General features: G+C 36.6%; 3 protein-coding genes across 6 annotated transcripts; all 3 read left to right on the top strand.

The window, feature by feature from the left end:
• Positions 1-366: 366 nt before the first annotated feature.
• LOC106954424 (prefoldin subunit 5) lies at positions 367-13,665 on the top strand. 2 transcript variants are annotated; one of them, XR_001426363.1, is made up of 7 exons: positions 367-479; positions 1,898-2,000; positions 2,187-2,215; positions 2,698-2,769; positions 3,134-3,239; positions 3,584-3,889; positions 13,654-13,665. XR_001426363.1 is itself a non-coding variant. In XM_015043899.1 (6 exons), exons 1-6 carry the CDS (start codon positions 417-419, stop codon positions 3,631-3,633), a joined length of 423 nt encoding a protein of 140 aa, XP_014899385.1. In that variant the 5' UTR covers positions 367-416; the 3' UTR covers positions 3,634-4,063. The 2 variants fall into 2 exon arrangements, 1 of the variants encoding a protein (XP_014899385.1); XM_015043899.1 differs by lacking the exon at positions 13,654-13,665 and having other exon boundaries at positions 3,584-4,063.
• On the top strand, positions 4,603-6,957 carry LOC106954423 (prefoldin subunit 5-like). Its single transcript, XM_015043898.1, is given in 7 exon segments — positions 4,603-4,682; positions 4,684-4,909; positions 5,100-5,202; positions 5,428-5,459; positions 6,259-6,333; positions 6,414-6,519; positions 6,671-6,957. Coding segments are annotated over 7 exon segments (693 nt in total). The 5' UTR covers positions 4,603-4,617; the 3' UTR covers positions 6,757-6,957.
• On the top strand, positions 9,100-20,097 carry larp4ab (La ribonucleoprotein 4Ab). Of its 3 annotated transcripts, none has more exons than XM_015043896.1 (15): positions 9,100-9,600; positions 11,120-11,258; positions 11,530-11,758; positions 12,212-12,348; positions 13,683-13,786; positions 14,051-14,161; positions 14,484-14,537; positions 16,090-16,302; positions 16,432-16,529; positions 17,114-17,338; positions 17,608-17,659; positions 17,785-17,946; positions 18,052-18,185; positions 18,272-18,437; positions 18,566-20,097. In XM_015043896.1, exons 1-15 carry the CDS (start codon positions 9,598-9,600, stop codon positions 18,929-18,931), a joined length of 2,193 nt encoding a protein of 730 aa, XP_014899382.1. In that variant the 5' UTR covers positions 9,100-9,597; the 3' UTR covers positions 18,932-20,097. The 3 variants fall into 3 exon arrangements, with proteins under 3 accessions (XP_014899382.1, XP_014899383.1, XP_014899381.1); XM_015043897.1 differs by having other exon boundaries at positions 9,101-9,600; positions 18,569-20,097; XM_015043895.1 differs by lacking the exon at positions 9,100-9,600 and having other exon boundaries at positions 11,114-11,258.
• Positions 20,098-21,793: the final 1,696 nt, after the last annotated feature.

Here is a 21,793-nt window from a genome sequence, read left to right as displayed (position 1 = left end):
AATGAGACAACACATCCAGTCTGTTTTGGATGTGTTTTTTTTATATATATATATATATATATATACACAGAGGTTTTCTGTAGACCTATAGTATTCATCCTTTTGAATGGAGATGCAAGTCTTAAAGTATTTTTTAAATCATCACTTTGTTTGATGTTTTATTTTTGCTAAGAATGAATAGGAGTTAAAACAGCTCAGCTATTAAATTTGTTGGCATGTAAAAGATTCGATAATAAGTACTGGAAATAAAGTATTGTTGGGTTGTTGTGCTTGTCATGAGTTTTATCTTCCCGTTTAATCCCCTTTGGAGCTTGTATGACAGTTCTAGTGTAGATCCTGGTTCGTCCACATGGGGGCAGTGTTTAAAATCATTTTAGTTCGAAACATGAAAGTTCTTCTCTCGGCTCTTTTGCATCATGGCGGTAAATCTCCCAAGCTTCTCTCAGCCTGGCCTGGAGTGCTTTAATGAACTACAACAGGTTTTAATCTATTTGTTTTTACTATATGAGGACACTGACCTGGAATGAAACGGGACGAATCGTTTAACGCTACCATTAGCTTCATGTGTCTGTAACCGCCCAACTATCGGGGGAATGCTAAAGGCCAGTGGAACAAAATGACTTTGAACCAACGTTCAAAGTCATTTTTGAATGTTCGAGATTTCTTTTGGTTCTTCACATTTTTAGCTTTGGTATTTTCTGAACTTAAAATTTGCATCGTATTTGTAGCGTCTTCTACCTATGTTAAAAAGTAGCGGCAAAAGCAAATGAAGTGGGTTAGCAGAGCCCGTCAACGCCGTCACTATTCACGCTTTTTGAAGATACTTGAATGATATGAGCGACAATATCTAATCTCCCTTTGGAAAGGATTTTTGAATTGAAATTTAAAAAAATACCAAATGTCCACACTCGTTTACCAAAACATACAGCTGTGTTGAGTCTTAATGGCTTTTATAAACGAACTGCTTTTATTTTAAAGTCCTTATATCAGCTTTTTTGTCCTTACATATCAAATAATTGAAAATACTGCGCAAGAATGATGGGCCTTATTGATGAAAATCCACTTTATTTGCATCCCAGCCCCTTCACTTAGCATTTCTGCTCCATAGCAACATGTCACAACTAATGTTTTTCTATTAATCTGTCAATCCTCTTGGTAAATTATTAACCATTTAGAAAGTGTTTATACTAAAACTAGTAATAGATTTGCTTGATGTTGAGGAGAAGCTGATATATGTACACCATTTATACTGGGAAATTGCTCGAATTTGGCTTTTTGCATATTTTTCTAGTTGAGAATAAAAAAAGTTTTTTTTTTTTTTTTTTAGCCTGAAGTTTCATATCAAATATAGATGTGGTGTGTGTACAATGTTGGAAACCTTTCCCGTACATATATTTTGGGAGACCTTTTTGATCTTGTAATTGGAAGGTTGCAGGTTCAAGTCCACCTTCCTCCTGTTGCATGTCAATCTGCTCCTGGGCAAGGCACTTATAAATATGTTTGTGAATATGGCTCTAATGTGAAGCAGTATGACTGGAAAAGCACTATGTGAGTTCAGACATTTTACTGTTAGCACTTCTGATTATTTATACTATAATAATCCAGTGTCAGATCTCGTACTGCTCTCCCTTTATTTGTGAACCTGTTCCTCTACTGTTTGAACACGCAAAATGGGGGTAATACATATTATTGGCTTATATTTGGTAGCTAATTAGTACCAAAACAAGTATTAAATTTCACTGTTTTCCATCTGGCAATGAGAATGAGCTCATTTTGGGTAAATAGATGAATCCACCATCAAAGTGCTTTTTATGTTAAATGTTTTGGAATCATTCTCGTTTGCTGTTTGTTTTGCACTGACGCCTGCTCCTCTTATTCCTGTTGATGTTTCTTTCAGGAAGCCGAGTTCCTGGTGTGTTTAGTCAGACAGCTGAAAGACTCCCAGACCCGGTACGCTCACTCACTGGAGAGCGTAGAGATCATGAACAGAAACAGAAATGGTGTGTGGAAGATCGAAAAAAGTTTTTTTTTGTTGTTGTCATAGTCCAGCTTGATCCTTATTTATTCAATACTATGAGGTTTGAATGGTTGGATTATTATTTTATGTCTAGTGTTTATCAGAGATGAAGTATCAAAGTGTGTGTGTGTGTGTAGTCATCCTTTCATTTCTATCCCATCACAAACAGGAGAATTCCTTGTGCCCCTCACTAGCTATGTATCCTTTGAGTCTGGTGTTTTCATCACAATAAATGTTTGAATCTGTCCATCCAGCAGCCGTTGTTACTTTTAGTGTTGGTTTATTGACATCTCATGGTGAAATCAATGGCCTCTACCTTTGGATTTTAATACTATAAAGAGCATATTTTACTAATTATGGTTTACATATTGTGAAAACCCAAAAGTTCAGCATCTTAGAAAATAAGGTCAATTTAGAAAAAAAAAAAGAATGAAGCAGAAAGAGTCAACTTTTTCACAGTATGATCTTTAGAGATGTCGCTGTAGTACACCAGCATGATTGGATTTGCTTACAAAGCCCACCGCCTCATCATCAGTGAGTGTACACATTAGTTTAAACACCAGCGGACTTTGCAAGACGAACTTACCACTCAACTAAATATGATCCCGGGTGATTTCTTTGTGGTGGCATATAAATCAAAAGCAGCGATTTCAGATCCGTGACCTGAACTGTTGATGTAGATGTATGTTCCCGGAGCTTTAAACGCGGACCACGTCCTGGTGAACATCGGGGCCGGATTTCATGTGGAAAAGGTAACGCGTGCTTGCTTTTGAAAACTTATGTGTAGAACTAATAAGTTCAAGTTGTGTCTGATGAGAAATGAGATATTGTGTTTTTATCACATCTTGTAAGCCAGTGCTGTAGTTTAGTAGGGGTTTTTTTTCTTTCTTTTGTTTTTATCATCTTTGTTTGAATGTCGGGATCTGTTGTGTGTTTAATAAGAAAGTGAGATTAATAAATTGACAAAGTTCAAAAACTGAACGATCTGCAAAATGTGAAAAATCCACAGATGAACTGAATCGATTCAGTGAAAATAAAACATTGTAAATAAAGTTTAAGTCCAGGTGAAGATGTATTCTCAGTACGAAAAGCTCGTTATGTTTTTTGCCTGTGTAGAGCATGAAGGAAGCCAAGGCCTTCTTAAAGCGGCAGATAGACCTCGTCTCAAAGCAGGTGGAAAAGGTTGAGTCAGTTGTTGAGGAGAAATGTTTAATCATCAAAGGTAAGCTGAGATTTCTCTTAAAAGAGAATCTCCTGTTTTTATTATTTCACTTACTACAGTGGTTTTCCATCAACTAGTCCATTTTTTCCTCCATGTGTCCCTTGGTTTGTCCATTTTCCATTTATCATCTTTTTCCATTAACCATCCGTTTATACATCCAGCCATTCATTTATACGTTTGCACTTTTTGTCCAGTCGTCCCCTCAGTCTGTGGGTTTTTGCAGGTAAAAACCTCATGTCCCGATAATACATTTTTATACATGCATACCCGAAAATGTACTTGAATACTGATTAGCAGCCGTCAAATATAATTATCTTTAAAAAAATAGTTTTTCTTTATTGCAGGAGGGAAGGCATCTATTCCCACAACAGGAGCTGCCGACCACAGGTCATGAATTCACCTGCCGTACGAGTGTCCAGGTGTTGCTGTGTCAACACTCACATGAGGCGTAGCTCTGCTCTGAAGTTTAATTGTTATTAGTTTTCTTAAGTTAATTGTTTTCATTCGAGTTGTTCGTGGTTTAAAAATGTAATATTTTAAAGGTTTATTTTTGTGCCCTGTTTTTTGGGTGAAATGGCTCGGATGTGCGGTATGTTGGGTTTTCTTCAAAATGTTTCACCTGTATGTTAAAACCCAGGAATATATTGATTGTAATGTTAGAAAAACATGCTGTGATACATTGCTATAGGGAAATAACCATTTTATTGTTAAATGTTACTAAAAACAAACTAATTTCTTTCATTTATGTAACATTAAAACAAAGGCAGGATTGTTGGTAAAGTTTCTGTCTTATATGGATATTAAATGCAATCTTTTAAACATCACTTAGACTATGTTTGTTTGTTTTTTACTAAAATGCCTTGTGATGCAGTTTTTTTTAAATTATTATTTAAGATAATTTATTTTGTATTAGTATTTTTTTATTGAATAGTAAAGAAAATGCTTTTCAGAATGGATGAGCTTCAATCAACTCCTGCACACAATTATTAAATCCCCTCTTGGAAAACATAAATGAGAGTAACGGTGTAACAGATTAATTCTTTCCAGATTGGAGATTTTAAATTTATTTGGCCTAAAGCGTTGATAGATGCCATTTTGACCACAGGGGGGCAGTGTTTTAGATCAATCTCGCTCCATCTCTCAGTCGGAAGCACAATTAATGGGATATTTCTTAACAGTCAGCCGGTGCATGGCTTGGGTAGAAGCGATGACGAAGTGGCGGGGGAGTTTGCATCTTCAAAACGAGGGCAATGTATTTAGCTAACGAGGGAAAACCAAGGGATCTGTGCTTATTACGTTATTAAGGACGTTCGTAATAAGGATGACAGAGTTAGACATTATTTGTTGCTTAATACTGCGGCACAGTATGTGATTTGCGATGGTCTGCATATTTAGTGTGCATATTCGTCATTAAATTAATGTTTCCTTTTGCTACACCAAAAATAAATCTCTGATTCCCACTGTTTATCTGGACGAAGCATGTTGGGTATCTGATTCCCCATTTAAAATTGTGAATAAACTCCGCCAACCCGGCGCAACTCTCTGTTCTCCGGCTGACAAATGGTGCGCACCCAGTGAGGCTCGTTGCTCATCACGCTTCCAATATGGCGGTGAATCTCACAGACCTCTCCCTTCCTCAGTTGGAAGGATTAAAAGGCCAACTGGACCAGGTATTGTTTCTTTTTTCAGTATTTTAAATACTAGTTTATCTGTCATGTGTGACTATATAACAGTATTTCCCCCAATTAAAAGGAAAATGGCTCCAACGCTACTGCTGTCGATTCTTATACAGCTGCAGCGTGTTAATATCAATGCTTCCCTTTATTGTGCTCATTTTTAATTGCTGATGTTTTATTTCAGGAGGTTGAGTTCTTGACGTCTTCCATAAGTCAGCTGAAAATTGCCCAGAACAAGTTTGTTGAAGCAAAAGACAGCTTAACTGTCCTAAACTCAAACAATAAAGGTACGTAAACTACATTTCTGCTTAAATAGAATGTAGGAAAATTAAACTAAATGGTATTTATAGATTATGCTTTATTCTTATTCAGTTATTTTAAAACATGTCTGAATAAATATGTTAACATTACCAATCTAATTCCCAGGATTACAGTTTTCGTTCTTCAGCTATTTTTGATTCATAATTGATGAAATTATCTGGTAACTATGCTTTCTTTGTTTTCTTGAACAGGAAAAGAGTTGCTTGTGCCTCTCACCAGTTCTGTATCCTTTTCATCATTCTACACCATCAATCGATCAGAATATTGCAATAAGACTAATAGGAATCAAAGACATGCTGCCACTGGCAGCTTATTAGCCGTTTATCTATAGGTCTATATAGTTTCATACTAAACTCAAGCCTCGGTTAACATCGTGGATTTATTTTTTTCAATCTTAATTAAAACAGCATCACTCAAGGAAACGGCTTTTACACCCATTGATGTCTAAGCTAAATATTGCATCTATAGATGTCTATGAAAAGTGACAGCAAACATATTTCTTTATGGTGTGCTGCAGTATCTTGCACTAGGATATTAGCATCAGATTATGTTAAGGCCTGCAAGATGCGAGGTGGGGACAAAAATGAATCAGTCTTGTTTGTCAAACACAGCCCACTGATGCTAGATTGGATTGAGGTCTGGGAGCAAAGCTACACCTCAACCTCTTGCTAAGGTCTTTAAATTATTTCTGTAAAATGTTTTGCTTATATCAAGGTGTATTATCCTTCTATTGCACTGCATCCTGGAGTACTGTCGCTATCAAAGACTTTACATTTACAATTTAACATTTGTTCCTTATTAGATTTGTTAACTTTATTTAGTTGCCTACTTTATTTATGTGAACTTACTAACTTTGAGGACAAATTGCTCGGTTTCCATTTACAACATCCTACCCACTAACATGTGCCAAGGTGGACATGATTTGTGTGTTGACCTCACCCAATAATGGTCATATTATGGCTGGTCAATGTGTATTGAAAGATGTTGTGTACCGTTGGAGTGCCTTAGCTGTTTCTACCCAGATGTACGTTCCTGGAACGTTAAATGATGTGGAACATGTCTTGGTGGATGTGGGAACTGGATATTATGTTGAAAAGGTAACATATTTGCTTTTGAATGTATACCACTGTCAACTATGTCAGAATAAATGGTACTTGATCATATTTTGTCTTTCTAGAATGTGGAGGAGTCAAAGGCATTCTTCAAGCGTAAAATAGACTTCCTCACAAAGCAGATAGAGAAAATTCAGCCTGCTCTTCAAGAGAAACACGCTATGAAACAAGGTAATATGAGGATAAATCAAGAGCTCTGAGCATTTTCATAGCTAGTGAACCAAAAAAGTAGTTAATCAGTTAGTTATCTGATTTAACATAGAGGCAAATACTTATCCCGCATAATGGCAGATTGGTAAAAATAACTTTTTCTGTTTTTCAGCGGTCATTGAAGTAATGAATCTGAAGATCCAGCAATTACAACAGAGCCAACAGGCATCACAGATGGTTGGAAATGCAAAGGCCTGATGGGAACAACTGTTTGAGCTATTCAGGATTAGAGACCTTTTCTAAGTTTGCCTTCACAAGATGATGCAAAATGCACAAATTATGTTTGAAGTGTAGGTTGGCGGGTACATGGGAGACTCCCTGTGTACTTGCAAAAATTTAAATAAAATTTGGTGTTAACTTTAGTCATTAAAGCTAGTTAAGTCTGGGTTAAAAAAAAAATCTTGTCTCATTATTTGTCGCTAGATCTGTCGATCATAAATATTTTCATCCTAGTAGGTAAGGCATGAGACTTTTCTTGATAATTTCTCCATTCCACTTGGCATATGTTGCAAAACCCTGCATTTTGTGAAAAGGTGTACTAGTTTATCTAGTTTTGGTGACTCATCGTTAGACTTGAAGGACAAAACTGCAGTGTAATAATTCTAGCTGGGATTCTGTATAGTTTTGTTGATGGCAAAGATGTTTAATTTAAGGAAAAGTAGATTAACCTTTAAGGCCAACTTTAACTTGGCTTTAAAATTCCCCTAACATAACGTGATTGAGGGCTTCTAAAGGGGCTTTAAAGGCAGAGCAATTGGGAATTAAATTTCTGCAATATATCATGTTGGACATAAATTATTTCTTAGTGGTGGGCTTGGGGATATTTTGAACAGCAGAAACATGTTGTGAGAACAAGAAACATCCCTCTGCAGTGATAACATGTCCTAAAAATGTAACGTTTTCCTGCACAACTTACAATTTTGACCAACTTTGTGGCCAAAAGCATCTAAATGTTTCAATAAAGAAACTTGTATTTTGTGCACCAAGCAGGGAATTTGCTACAGATGAGGATGTCATCAACATACTGAAACAGTGCAATGACATCAAACAAAAAGCAGCTGTCATGTACATTACTACTTTTGGTGTTTTTTCAGTTACACAGGAAACAGGACTACATGTAAGCTGCTGCTTTTTTGTTGCATTCTCCATCTACAAAGTGTGTGGTGCATTACCTCCTTTGATGACGTTTTTTTAATGATGGCATCACATCACTAGGACCTGCTGAATTTCCATGAGAATTGTAAGGCTGATGAGTCTTCAGCGCAGAGTGACCTTTTCCTGGGAGGCAATAAATGAAGTTCTTCATCCCAGGTCTCACGACTTTATAACAATGTTCTTTCTTTGTCTCGTAATTATGTGGAGGAACAGGAGGTTGTAGTTCTTCAATTTTAATTTGGGCTCCCATAAATCATTAAGAACAAACATGCACCTTAGCAAGAGCATAAAATGAAGCAAACTAAGTTTAGAAAGTTTGTGATTTTTAACTGGAAAACTAAATTGTACATAAAGTACATAGCATGTGGCACTCAGTTAAATGCATTTGGTTTCTGTGCAATTTTTGAAGTTGCAAGCATAATGTTATATCAAATATTAGCCATCCAGTTTGGTCTAGAAAACAGCTTTATTCAGTAAAATACCATCATTAATCCTCCAAAACGATTTGTTATGGGGCAAATAAAAACAGCTTTACTGCATTCCAATAAGTTTATACCCTCATTCACTTCCTTATGTCTTAATATGTTGGATGACTGAATAGAAAAATGAAATATTGACTACCTTTGAGGTTTTCCATTGACCTGCAAAGTAAAAACAGGACTCTGGAGATGAGTTCTTTGCTCATTAATACAATAACACATTTCTCTGCATATATATATATTTTTTTTTCAAAAACTGGTTCAGTAACAGAAGTACATAATTTTAAATATACAAACAAAAATACCAACTCATCAGTTTACATATCACCATGTTTTAAACATGGTTTAAATTTTTAGGTTTGATGTTGCCCAAAATGTTCAAACTTTGTCTAAGCTTAGTTATTTTTTCTACTTGAAATGTGTAAAAATTAGCAAACATAGAAATGGTACTTGTTGCAGTCATTGATATGCTTTATGAGAAGGCTTAGTCAAAAAAGGTCACTTAAAAAAGTTTGGTGGATGGAAAAAATATGTTTCACAAAGGTGCACAAACGTTAATTAGGGGAATTTAAAACAAGAGACTTTATAAATTGTTCCTAAGAATAATGTGAGAAACAAGAGGAAACAATGCAGGTGAGATGAAGGTCTTTATTAAAGCATCCAAGCTAAAAAAAAAACTCGCCAAGTATTCAGTGTAAATATTGTACAGTAAATGGATACAGTGGTCAGTAGCCTTGTAAATCTGTTTTATCTATTTTTCCCCATTTGATAAAAACAGTTTCTGTGAAACTTAGATTTTTGTCGATTCATTAAGTTTACTAAATAGAAACCGGGGGTCGACTTTTAAATGTGCCAGCTGCTTTATCACCGGCTAAAAATGCAAACTTTCACAAGATGAAGTTAGTTGTTACGTGTTTCTCATGGTTACATCAACCCTCTTCTGCAGTGGCCTCGCCGGGGAGGTCACAGCAGTTGCGTTGTTGTACTGGAGGTCGGAGCGGGCGGGGTGCAGCCTGTTGGGTCGGACCGAGGCAGACAGGCAGTCTGAAGAAGCAGCTGTCACATGCTGCAGTAACCGCGGCGTCGCTGACAGTCAGAAATGAGCAATTGAGCCAGAATTACCTTATCTACTGGTACAAGTGGGTATTTTATCGCAAATTTATCGAAAGAGCGCTGTCGAGCTAGTCACTGGTTAAAGTTACGGTGCGGGAGGCAAACTGTTGAAACAGGAGCACGCGCCCGAGGAGTGTGCTGGAGACGGCAGTTACAACCGACAAAGAAGAGGACTCTACTACTTAAAAGCAGCAGATATTTCGCAGTTTAAATCATTTACAGGATAGGAACGGGGTCAGATAAGTGAAGTCTACCGGCGCTGACCAGGGTAGAAGACGAAGATTACGATAACATGGTAAGTACGCGGCCTGGAGGCTTTCACCTCGGCTAATGATTGCCAACCTGTTTCAGTTTTTCCTGTTCTCTGGTCTACACAGTTCGTGCTATCTGAAGGTCGTTCACACAGCTGTACTGTTTTTATAATTGGCGTTCTTAAAAAATGGGAGTCCAAATCAAGAAAACGACTTTTTACCTTTCGACGACGTTTATATCAACCTGTCAAACAAATTAGCTTAGAATAGCAAAGTAAAGTCAGGCCGGTTCCAGCTGGTCTGCTAGTAGTAAACATAAGCTAGTTAGCTTAACGCCGGTGACGCTGATGTCACAAAGTTAACATATGGTAACACCAAGGAACTACTACAAACCAAATACAGTGGTTTTAAAAAAACGTTCTAGTGTTTACCCAACTAGTTTCCATATTTTAGTGTGAAAGAAAGTTTTATTGAGCAATTTCTCGCCTTTGCACGTGTAGTAACTTCAGCACGTGATTTTGGGTTAAACGTTAGCTGCTGCTCCCAGTTGTAGCTGCGTGTATGCCGAAGGTCGACGGGGACGTAATCTGAAAAGCCGTTTTTGTGGTTGTACACGTTAGTTATCGATTAGCAACAACATGTGTGTCTAGAATGAGCAGAGAAATTGGCGTTCAGCGTATGGTTATGTTTTAAAAGTAACAGGAGCACGACGGCGCCACGTGCTCCTCCCGAAACTCAGACCTCTTATGTTTAAAAAAAAAAAAGAAGTAAACCTTCAGATTTGAAACCCGGGCTAGCATACAATTTTATTTCACATGTAAGCTTTCAAAATATGTTCGTAACCAATCCATCTTCATGTTTGTGTTTGGCTTTTTGGGGGGGATTGGGTGACAGGTTGCACAGCGTTGTGAAAGGCAAGCTTGAAATTCAGAGGCGGATCAACTCAGAGTATTGATCCATGTGACCACAGAGGGGCGGGGAAGAGTGAAGCTGACCAATAAAAGCTCAGGGTTGTGCGTCTGTGTGTAAAGCTGGATTTGCGGGTCCAGTTACTTCATTCACTGGATTGGATGTGGTATATTTAGCGAATGTGTGATGAAACAGCAGAATTTTATAATCCAAGGTTGCTCAGCTCCCAACAGCGTATTTTAAATGACAAGTTCAAGGAGGTGTAACAGAGAGAAAAGGCTCTCTCTGTTAAGCCAAAGCCAAAGAAGGTGGAGTAATTTTTCTTGGTTTGTATAGTAGTTCAGTTGTACCCTTTCCCCATCTGTTGCTGCATACTGCCAATCAGCTGTCTGATTGAAGCTACTATATTCTCCCTTACTTTAAGTAAAACCTTTTTCAGCTATTGTGTGTCCAGTCGGGAAAAACTGGCAGTTTACCAGCCAACTATAAACTCTGTTGGAGCAAATAATGTAACTAAACAGCTAGTATCAGTTTATTTTACCAGTATTGGTCTATGAAGAGTAGAATGGCAAAAATGTATAATCTGCACAAAAAACATTTGAAAACTCCGACTAAATAATTTTTTTCCATGCTACTTTGATATCTATTATGCAGGTTACCACCAAGGGAACAAGTCTTAACCCCAATGCCAAAGTGTGGCAAGAGATCCCAGCCCAACAAAATGACATCCCAGAAGTATCGGAGGATTCTTCTTGGCTCCACACCAACTCTTCCCCCCCTGAGATGACTGATGGTATGGGTCTTGTTTGGTATAATTTTCTCTGATAAGGCAGTGTGAGCCACTTATTTGTCTCTTTAGAGAGTATGAGACTGAGAAGTGGCTTTATCAGGTGAAGACACAATATTTGCTGATAATTATGAGTAAACAGCTTATTAAGAAATGTTAACTCTTGGCCTTAGGTGTCTGCGGTGAATTCAAATTGTGACTCCTTTGGTGGATTATTTTGGTCTGAAAACATAGCAGTCATTTCCCAATCTTTCTGCCGTTTTCCTTCCTGTCGTAGGTTTCTCAGACGTTCTTTCTTTGGAGAGTAAAGGATACGCTGTTGACTTCCTGAGTAGCCCTGATGAGTACTCCACAACTGAGGATGTGGAGCATACAGACCTGGGATATTTGGTCTTTGATGCACAGGGCGACTCTGCCATAGACACTGAACTGTCTAAGGAAGAAGTAGTGACTGAAGAGAGCTTACGAGAGTCATTAAAGAAAAGACTGGAGTTCTGCTTTTCTAGGTAAATCCTGCTTGTTGCATCACTATAGGCTTTTGCATGCATGTGTAAATAGTTTAAACAACAGGGAAACTAACCCTATTTAGTGTGTTGTAAAGTATATTCATCAAAGGATTTAGTCATAAAAGAAGTAATTGTTGTATATCTTACTATTGTTCAATTCAACCATTCCTTGGTGAAACATTTACCATTTCTACATTTTAGCATTGTTTTGTTGTTAATAATATGGTAGAGCACCCAAGAATTGTACTCAAGAGTAGCAATACTTCATGACAGTATTGCTTAAGTATTCAGTAAGGTTGAGCAAAACTACTCTTAAAAGTATATATGTATATGTGTGTATATATATATATATATATATATATATATTATTTTCAAATAACAGTTATAATCCACTTCTGATAGAAACATTAGTCTGTATGATACAAACACAATGTAAATGTTCTATTCTTTCAGGGAGAACCTCTCTAAGGATCTGTACCTGATATCCCAGATGGACAGTGATCAGTTTATTCCTATCTGGACTGTTGCCTGCATGGAGGACATCAAAGCGCTCACCACTGACATGGATCTAATCCTAGAAGTATTGAGAGGTACCAGTGCTACTCTTCTCCATGTAATAAATATAAACTCTTGCTAGTTAAGATATTGTTAATTTAAAAATGTAAAGGTTTATTGGTGTTAACCAATTGGAAAATCTCACTAAGAGTAGCACAAGCTGAAAATCTTCAACCATCTAACAGCCAAATTCATGCAGAAATTGAGGAAGGAAGTAGAATGATGTCAACAAACTTTTACTTTTATTACTTCACTAAGTATCTGTACTCTGCATAGTATTTAAATGGCATTTGAGCCTGTGCATGGCACAGGAACGTGTAGGCATATTTTGTGTATATTCATAAAACAAGACGGGTTGTTTGGAAGTTTGAGATTGCATAATTGACCTCTGGAATATACCAACCTACCTAAAACTGGATATTGCAATGTCACTGTGATTTGACATATTTTGTAGTTCTAGCGAAGATATAGACTTAAGTTGCAGAAAACATTATGTTCAGCTTGATGTGATTTCCAGGCTGTTGCTTTATCTTTTTTTTTTCTTGTCCTGCATATTGATGACATCGGCTATTAATGAGTATGGTAAACTTTGATCGCTGTTAGAGATGGCCAGTATTTTATGCTAACCTTTAGCCGACAGGCGTTTTCTCTCCACTTAAAGATAAAAAGTTTTCCTTTGGCTTTCATTATCAGTACCACTCTGGTCATGTGTCATTGAATGAAAGTGGTGTGGACTCATGTGACAGTAGTTTGGCAAGAAACCTTACTGGTTTGTAACCAGATTAAAGGAACCAGGGGATTGGTGTTTAACAGTTGGCTTTAATATCAGTTTATTCAAGATGAAATCTTTAAACTGAGAAAGAGAAGTTGTGCATCCTATAAAGAAGCTGTGAATCTTGACTTAAATTACACAAATTGGTTATGTCACAATACATGGCATAATTACTGTGGCTTCAGTTAGGCAAAGTCTGTTAACGGACAACAGGATCCGTTGTTGGGTTACCCAACTCTCCACTACAGCAGTGTTGTCTATAAATAATTTTAAAAATTAGTAGAAAATGTGTTAATGTTTTGTAGCTGAACAAACTTTAGTATATTTATTCCTAACAGATTTGATATGTCAAATAGCAAATGTTGTTTTTGCTTTAATAAACATATTTTGTTATTTCCACTTCTGTGGAAAGTCCCAGAAAGTAACAGACTTTGTCACAAAAAAAGCGGCAAAAAAAGGTAAAGAAAATCTGTGTTAGCAACACAGGGAGATCAGTTTACATAGTTTCACTAATGTGAAACTTTTATTTAGATGTTGTTCAATCTAGCATGTTCTTATTAATATAAAGTTCATGTTAAAATGTGTTTTTCTTTACAGCGTCTCCTTTAGTGCAAGTTGATGAAGCTGGTGAAAAAGTTCGACCTAACCACAGCCGCTGCATCATTATTTTAAGAGAAGTGCCAGAGACTACACCAGTTGAGGTAAAGATTACATAATACTGCATACTAAGCAGTTTTCTGGATTGTGCAAATAAACTGTTAAACTTGCAAAATGTTGCCATAAGATTTTACTTGCTTACAACTTGTTTAAAAAGTATTTGCAAGCTATAAATATGGAAAATGGCAAATCTGGGCTTGTTTAGTCTTTGTTGTGTCTTAAAGTTACCCATTGTTCTGTGGGTTAAGTAGTGTTCTCTGTTTGGGATAGAAAATAAATTAATTTTTTTGTTTTTTTTCTTTTCTTAGGAAGTAGAGGATCTATTCAAGAGTGAAAATTGTCCAAAGGTGTTGGGTGTTGAGTTTGCTCACAATAGCAACTGGTATATAACGTTTCAGTCAGACATGGATGCCCTGCAGGTATGCGACGCGTTCCCATTAATAATCATTTACCTAATTTCTTAGGTTTGATATTTGTCCTATTTCTGTTTTTCTTCTGGAATAAATGCTTCATCTGTTTTTCAGCATTCTAACTGGTTACTATTAAAAACACTAGGAGCTTGTAGAAAACTATTAGTAAACATGTTAATACTTACTAATGACTTAAATTTTGAAAATCTTGCAACGTTACAAGATTGGTTTAGGAGACATAAGTCACTGAACCAATAAGAAAAGAAAACTGAATTTGCTGTTTAGTAAAAATATGTTCCCTCTTTTTTCTCTCTCTTTTTTTCTTGATCAGGCATACAAATACCTACGAGAGGAAGTGAAAATGTTCCAGGGGAAACCCATTATGGTAAATGACATGAAATAATTTACATTGCCAAGTTTAAAACCCAACTTGCTTTTTTAGATGTCGTGAAAAAAATTGTATATGTAGCTCTGGATGGTTAATCCTGTTCAGCATTAGATGGGCTGTCACATGAATGTCCTCAGGGCAAGGCTTGTGTGATTTAGCCTCAGGTTTACCTTGGGATGTATTTGGATAGAAACCAGATAAAGTGAGCTGCATTTTTGCCAGTATTGGTCAAGAGTGAAAAAGAAAAGTTGATAAAACTTTCCAGATTTATAGTTTTAACATCATAATGTGAATCTTGAGCATTTTATAGAATTTTGTTTCCTCCCTTGCTTACTCCCTCCCATCCACAATGAATCAGATTAAATCTATAAAGTTCATGAGGTGTGCATACTCTACAATGCCTTGGAAAGCTGCTTGTTTTAAAACGTTTCATAGATGTCACAATACAACCACACTCTTCAGTATATTTTATCGGGATTACATAAGATATGCCTACACAATAAGCAACCTATTTCGTAAATTGAGTTCATCTGTGTCTATTTAAATGTGGGCGTAAATCCAGCTGTTTTGAAAGGGCCTTGGATCATCATGAAAACCAAGGAACACAGCAAAAAAGAAGTCTGGGATACAGTTATGGAGATGTATAAATCAAGGTTAAATTATAAAACAATATTCCAAACTGTGACAGAATCTGACAGAATGCTGTTCAATCTAAAAATAGAAAAAGTAGTGCACAATTGGGTGGCAAGTTGGGTAAGGAGAGCATTAGTGGGAGAAGCAGCCAACAGGTCAGTGGCAACTCTGAAGCTGCTGAGATGCACAGCTCATCTTGTAGTAGCTGTTGACAGGATAATTATTACCTGTGCTTTCCAAAATGTCAACCTTTTTATAGAAAGGTAGCAATAAGAAAGCTAGAAGAGTTCTTGTATGCAGCTTTCCACGAGACATGTGGAGATGAGGCAAACATGAGGGAGAACATGTTCGGTTTAGATTAGACCAAAATAGATTTTTGTCCTGCACACTAAAAGGGACCTGCAGTAACAGCAGCCACAGGTGGAGCTACAAGGCATTGAATTGATGGAGCTGAATAAAACAGGGATACCACAGTTTTAAGGATTTTGTTTTTTGGAGGAAAAAAAGAATTATGTCCTGTCACTTGCATAAAAAATACATATAATCTTTGGTTATAATATGGAAAAGTCCAAGGTATATGAATCCTCCTTCAAGGCCTCTGTTTGCCCCTGTGATGATCAGTATCGCGCTTGGAAGGACCCATATTCACTGTCTATCCAGGAGGACCTTTCATTTTCTCTACATAAATCTTAATCTTTGCTTTTCTCCCATCCTCTCTCATCCTCTTCTCTTTGTCCCCTTACCCTTCTCCTCCTTCTCTCCCCCTTGTTAGTGCAGTGTTTTATGGCCTCATGACCGTGAGATTATGAGATCTGAGGGGAATAACAACAATAAAGCAACAGCACTAATTGTCACAAATAATTATCAAATGTTGTTCTTGTGTATTGGAAAGCTTAACCAGTTGTCTTCTCTGTAGGCTCGCATTAAAGCCATAAATACATTCTTTGGAAAAAATGGCTTCCACGGCATGGACTCAGGAGTGTATCAGCAGCTTGCCCAGCCTCAGGCCCAGTATGTATCTCCGGTGTACATGCAGCAGGTGTACAACCCTCAGCAGGAGTTTCCCATTTATCCTGTGGTGTCTCCCACCTGGAACCCTTCCATCGTGCCACACTTTGAAACACCACTGGTGAGAACTATTATCTAATTCTTATTTAAAGTCAAACAATCTCTGAACCAGTTAATGTGATTGTTTTCTTTATGTGCTTTATGTAGAGGAGTTTTTTTATTTATTTGATTTTTTATGTCGTTGTTGCAGGCTCCCTTCCCCAGTGCAGGATTCATGAATGGTTACAGCAATCCAGGGAACTACAAACCAAACTCCAGCAGCGGCCACCGTCCTGCTGGCAGGAACAGGTACCTGCAAATTATGATAGAGATCGCTCATGTTTGGTCTTGAATAACTTTTGTCATCAAATAGAGACATTAATTATTTTGACAGCTTGTTTGTTCTTTAAGCTTCAAGCTTCATCACTTTATGTTTGAGCTGAATGATGGCAGGTTTAAACGACAAATAGATCTGTATCAATCTTTAAATAGCTGTGTACAATCTTCTTAATGCCTAGAGCAAACAATAAAGCCTTGGAAGGTAATTTAACAAACATTGTGTTAGAAAAAGATAGGCTTTGAAGTCAATTTTGTAAAAAAAATAAATAAAATATGTTAGACCATTTTTCCTTTTCCATTGCTATTTAGTGTTTATCTCCAAACAGTTTGGTTCTTATGGTCGTGTTGAATGTGATTATTCTCTAAGAAGGCAGTCATGTGTGTAGATTCCTTTAAAATTATATCCCTTTATTATTTTGCTCATAAGTGCTTTGCAACATACCTGTATACTTTAATATACATTTGCTTAATATTTTTCCTTGACCTTTTTGAATCATATTTGTAGCATTTTTCTTTTTACTTTTACAAACAAAACATTGTTTTCTGTACCCTAGAAACCACATAAAAGGTCACCCTCGACCAGGCGATGCTGTTTCTTCTAACTTGGCTCTAGGAACCATGGTGGATGGCATCTCTGGCCCTGTGAGTCCACAGGACATCCAGGCACTAAGGACTCTGTCCGGCATTAAACCACAGCCAGCCTCTTCCTTCCACTTTAAAGACTCTTCTTCAATGTCCTCCATATCCAATGGAGATCAAAGCCGCTCTGTGCGAGACAGGTTAGCTGAGCTCTTTAATATTCGAACAAACGTGTAAATGTCAGCCTTTCCAACAAAAATGTGACATTGTTCAGTGCAGTTGTTTTGATATATTGTCCACGACTTGTTTTTTTTTTTTACCTTTAACTTTAAAAAGAAAGGAAAAAAAGATATATAGGAGTGACTTTCACTATTGGTTTTACTTAAAAAAACAAGTTGTTGCACATTATGTTGATGTATTGTTTTTTTCTGTTTTTTTTTTTTCACTTCTAATCTAAATTTTAAAATAGGAGAAATGGCCACAGAGGCATGAGGAGGAAAAGAGAAGATGAACATTCTATGGTGAACATTTCTTCTTCTGTTTTACTCCAAAGTTTCTATGTTGAAAATTATCTCAATGCATTGAACTTACTGAAATCTTTGTTCATGAATGTTTTTTTTTTTTCACTTTCCCATAAATGAAACAGAAACCTGTCCCTTTGATGGAGGTCAAGGCAGTCCCTCCTAACTTTGATCTGGCAGCTTCAAGTTTTCCTCCTTTGCCAGGATCTGTGGTTCCTGTTCAGGGGGAAACCGTGACAGAGGTGCGCCTCTCTGATGTTGTTCGTGGCCTGAGGCTCACAAGCAAGGTGACTATCCCTCTTCATAACATTTACACGTTGAAGAAGGATCGCTGGATTTCATTGCATTATTGTACTTTGTTTTATTAATCTATTAATTAAAATGTATTTCAGGCAGGAAACCAGGAGAACAGCTTGAGCCAAAACTCAAAAGACTCTGAAAGAACTGCAAGCAAACAGGAATCTACCTCCCTGCCTGCTAAACCCACTGTTGTTGAGGCACAACCAGCAACTACTCCAGCACCAAGGTAATTATGTGGTTTAAAAAGAATAATTAACATGTTTATAGCCTATTTAAAATAACAACTCATCCACTTTTTTATTGCATCTTTAGTGCTTGTCCAACAGTAACAAAAGGAGATAAAACCGAACCAGCTGCTGCACAGAGAAACCTGCCTCCATCCACTGAACGTGACTCTAAAACCACTCCAGAACACGATTCCAGCACGAGCAGCAAAAGTGTTTCTGCTGAACAATCTTCAACATCAGAGCAAGAGCTGGTAGGCCTGATCTCCAAATGTGCCAGTCATATTCTCTCACATCTGTTTCAGTTGAGTTTTATTTGCTTGATTTGAGTTTGTTTTTAGCTTTTTTTAAATAAATACTTTTAATTTCTCAATGTTCTAAGCAGGAGCCAAGAAAGCTTAGCTATGCAGAGGTGTGCCAGAGGCCAGCCAGAGACCCACCGCTAGCAGAGACGCCGTCCCCTCCTGCCACTTCACCCGACCACCCTCTGAAGGAGCTCAAGGTCAACACCGTCAAGGACTCTCAGCTGAACTCTAAAAAGAGTCCCGAGAGAGTTGGAGATAAACCTCCTCGGCAGCCTTCACGTCCATTCAGAGGTGCAGCTGGTCACGCCAGAGCGAAAGGTTCAGGGATGAAGATCCGGGAGCATCAGAGAGGCCTGAACGCTGGAAAGCGGTTTTCCCCTCAGCGGGGTCCCAAACACAGCGGCAAAGAACAGAACATACCCCCGCTTCAGCAGAATAACTGAAGCTGGAACCTTACGGACCTTATTTAAAATGTGTAAATATGTAAATACAGATGAATATATTTCTTTTGACAGATTTTGTCAAAGAATCATGAGGTCTAAAATTATTCAGAGACTTTAAGTCGATATTCCTTAAAGGAAGATGTGTATTTCAACAGAATTCAAGGCTGAGTGCTATATTAAACCCCTTAAAGGTTAATTGTAGAATTATTTTTAACTTTGATATTTAATACAGCAGTACTTCACTTGTATGTAGATGAGCAACGTATTGTCAGCAGAAATCCTTTGTCATACTTTACTGTGTTTGTCGTCTGATCTGGCAAGTTGTGCATCTTATTGCAGGAAACTTTTTTTTTTTGCAGTCTGGCACATTAATACATTAATTTTGAGACAAAAGTTCAGAATTTCCTCTGGTGGAAACATTGTCTTAAGGACTATAAAAGGCATTAAATAGAATAATGAAACGAAACAGAGCACTGATCTTGAAAAACCTTAATGTCAGAAAACTTTAAAGTTTGACTTTGGTTTCATTTCACCATCAGTGATCCTGAATATCATGGATTACAACTTTTTAACATAATAACCAAAGGTTATGGAAGCCTCCATAGATGGAGTGTACATGAGGAAACGTGGTGGGTCTTCTTTTAGTTTTGTATTTTTGCTTTTCAAGCTGTATTTTATCACAATAATATAGTTGGTAAATATTGGAAAAGAAGGCCCATCTTATTTTTCTGTTGATCTTTTAAGTGTTTTGTAAATGTAGAACATCTGATTATGTTATGGTACTGGCCGAGTCCTGAGCAGATGCATAGTGAAGTTGTTACTAATTAAAACTTGAGGGTAACAATAATGTTGACATTATGATTTTAAGTTGTGCTGGTGTTGAATTTGGAAAATTACTTCGTTTAAGTTTTGGGGGATTTTTGGCATTTTTTTCTTTGGTGCTGTAAATATTAGTTCAGTGTTAACATTTGGAAAAGGGTCTCTGCTAGAGCTGATTTAGTGCTTGAATAATTATGAAGCATTTATTTTTCACTTGCATTTTGTACAAAAGCCAGACAAAGTGTCAGAATATAAAGAAAAATATGAAACTTTACCACTTGTTAGTAGAGGCAAAATAGCCACTTTCATTTCTGACTAGGTAATAATGTTGAATGTACTTTTGTTTGTATCATTTATATTCTTTGACAATACTTTACTATTTTGACATTTCATTTTTAAATTTAAATGGTTAGTGGTAAGCAACCTTGGCCAAAAATGTAGCAAAAAAAACATTTTGTAAAACCTTTACTGTTTTCTCTCCTTGGTTGATCTATAAATGTTACAATTCATTCCCCCCCCCCTCCTCCAAATGTATTCTTTGGTTTCTAATTTCAATCTTATTTAAGAAAAATGTTTATCAGGTAGCCGTTTTCCTCCATTTCCTTAGTTCATGAATGTTTATGTTTCTGAAAACAAAGATCTATATGTTTAGAAGTTGATTTTGTACTTGGAGGATGACCATGAGTTGTTTGCCAAAACAAAAGCAAAAGCTGTGATATGATTACTCAGTACTTGTAGAGGAAAAACTCGTGTATTGTATCAGATTCTCTAACTTTAGGTTGAGCTTTACCTGGGGTTGTTGCATACATATATAGTAATGGTATAAAAAAATGAATAGTTTGGTAAATACATGTTTTTAGAACAGCTTTATATATATATATATATATATATATATAAAATCAAGGGTTCATAATTGTTTTTGCACTTTTGTGTTTATCAAAGGGACCTTAAGGATAAGTAGGTTTTTCAACCCCTTTTTTCCTCTACTTAACTTTTAAACTAGCTTTTTCTTTTTTTACCATTTGGTGTCTGAACTGTTAATAGTTTGCATTTGTATGATGAGATGAAAAGGCTGTGAATGCTATGGGGTCTGCAACTACTGGTTTGTGTTTCTTTTTTTGTTTTTTTTCTTTTTGTGGCATCCTACCTGTTTTTTATTCTTTTATGATATAGTAGAGATTTGTGTTCAGGGTTGTCATTGCTGTTGAATCTGTTATGTCTAAGCAGTTTTTTATTGCTTGATTCAATATTTTAATTGTGTTCACTATTTACAGTAAATGAGTTGACTCGTCTCAACATTGAACATACCTGTGGAGGTGGTCAATGAAATGTATTTCAAATGATCTTGAGTTTTGTAATGCTTAAAAAGATGTGGGGTGGAAGGTTGAATGCTGTTTTTGTGCTATTTTGTTCTGATCGAATTGTTTAAAAGGAGGACAAAAGGGCCAAGATGTAAAAAATTTAATTTTTAATTGTGAAAGCATGTTTTCTCAAACCTTGTGCCTTTGCTAGTTCTGTTTCAGCAGAAAGAACACTTCACAAATAGCAAGATTTCCTGGTTCATTCTCAAATAATATTAAATAATGTATTTATCAGGGGCTCTTGTTTTCATTCCAGCTCATGTCTTTCTTCATTTGAGACATTCAGGTCAGTTATCAAACTCAAAATTTAAACTTGTTCATTATGTCAATTCTGTCAAATTTGTTAATTGTACTTCAAACATTAAAGTCTTCTTGTCTAAAAACAAAGGGGGGAGGGATTCGTTTATCAATTATACACTGGTTTCTCAATAAAATATTGTGTAAAAATGAAATACTTCCGGTAAGATTTTATGATTTGTTGTGTGTATGTATATTGAATGGGGTTGTATTAAAATCTTGGAAGTTTTCGCTTTTTACAAATCTCGAGAAACATACCATAATATTCTGCCAAATAAACTTCCGGAAATAACTAAGAAATTATGTAACCGCTGAAGTCACGTTTGTCTTCACCAGAGACATTTAGATTTTGTTGGTGCTCAACATTGACACGGCATTCATAAGC

Source organism: Poecilia latipinna, unplaced genomic scaffold (assembly GCF_001443285.1).
Source record: "Poecilia latipinna isolate Pla-1442-1.1 unplaced genomic scaffold, P_latipinna-1.0 Scaffold656, whole genome shotgun sequence".
Lineage (NCBI taxonomy): Eukaryota > Metazoa > Chordata > Actinopteri > Cyprinodontiformes > Poeciliidae > Poecilia > Poecilia latipinna.
This window is presented reverse-complemented; position numbering and strand designations above follow the sequence as displayed.

What these genes read in the sequence shown, in the direction of transcription:
- larp4ab (XM_015043895.1), top strand. Translation starts at nt 11,114, where the DNA reads ATGCAGGTTACCACCAAGGGAACAAGTCTTAACCCCAATGCCAAAGTG. An exon ending in CACACTTTGAAACACCACTG is followed by an intron (nt 16,303 to 16,431) that starts GTGAGAACTATT and finishes TCGTTGTTGCAG; the next exon opens with GCTCCCTTCCCCAGTGCAGG. An exon ending in GAGAAGATGAACATTCTATG is followed by an intron (nt 17,660 to 17,784) that starts GTGAACATTTCT and finishes TAAATGAAACAG; the next exon opens with AAACCTGTCCCTTTGATGGA.
- LOC106954424 (XM_015043899.1), top strand. Translation starts at nt 417, where the DNA reads ATGGCGGTAAATCTCCCAAGCTTCTCTCAGCCTGGCCTGGAGTGCTTT. An exon ending in GCTTTAATGAACTACAACAG is followed by an intron (nt 480 to 1,897) that starts GTTTTAATCTAT and finishes TGTTTCTTTCAG; the next exon opens with GAAGCCGAGTTCCTGGTGTG. An exon ending in CCGGATTTCATGTGGAAAAG is followed by an intron (nt 2,770 to 3,133) that starts GTAACGCGTGCT and finishes TTGCCTGTGTAG; the next exon opens with AGCATGAAGGAAGCCAAGGC.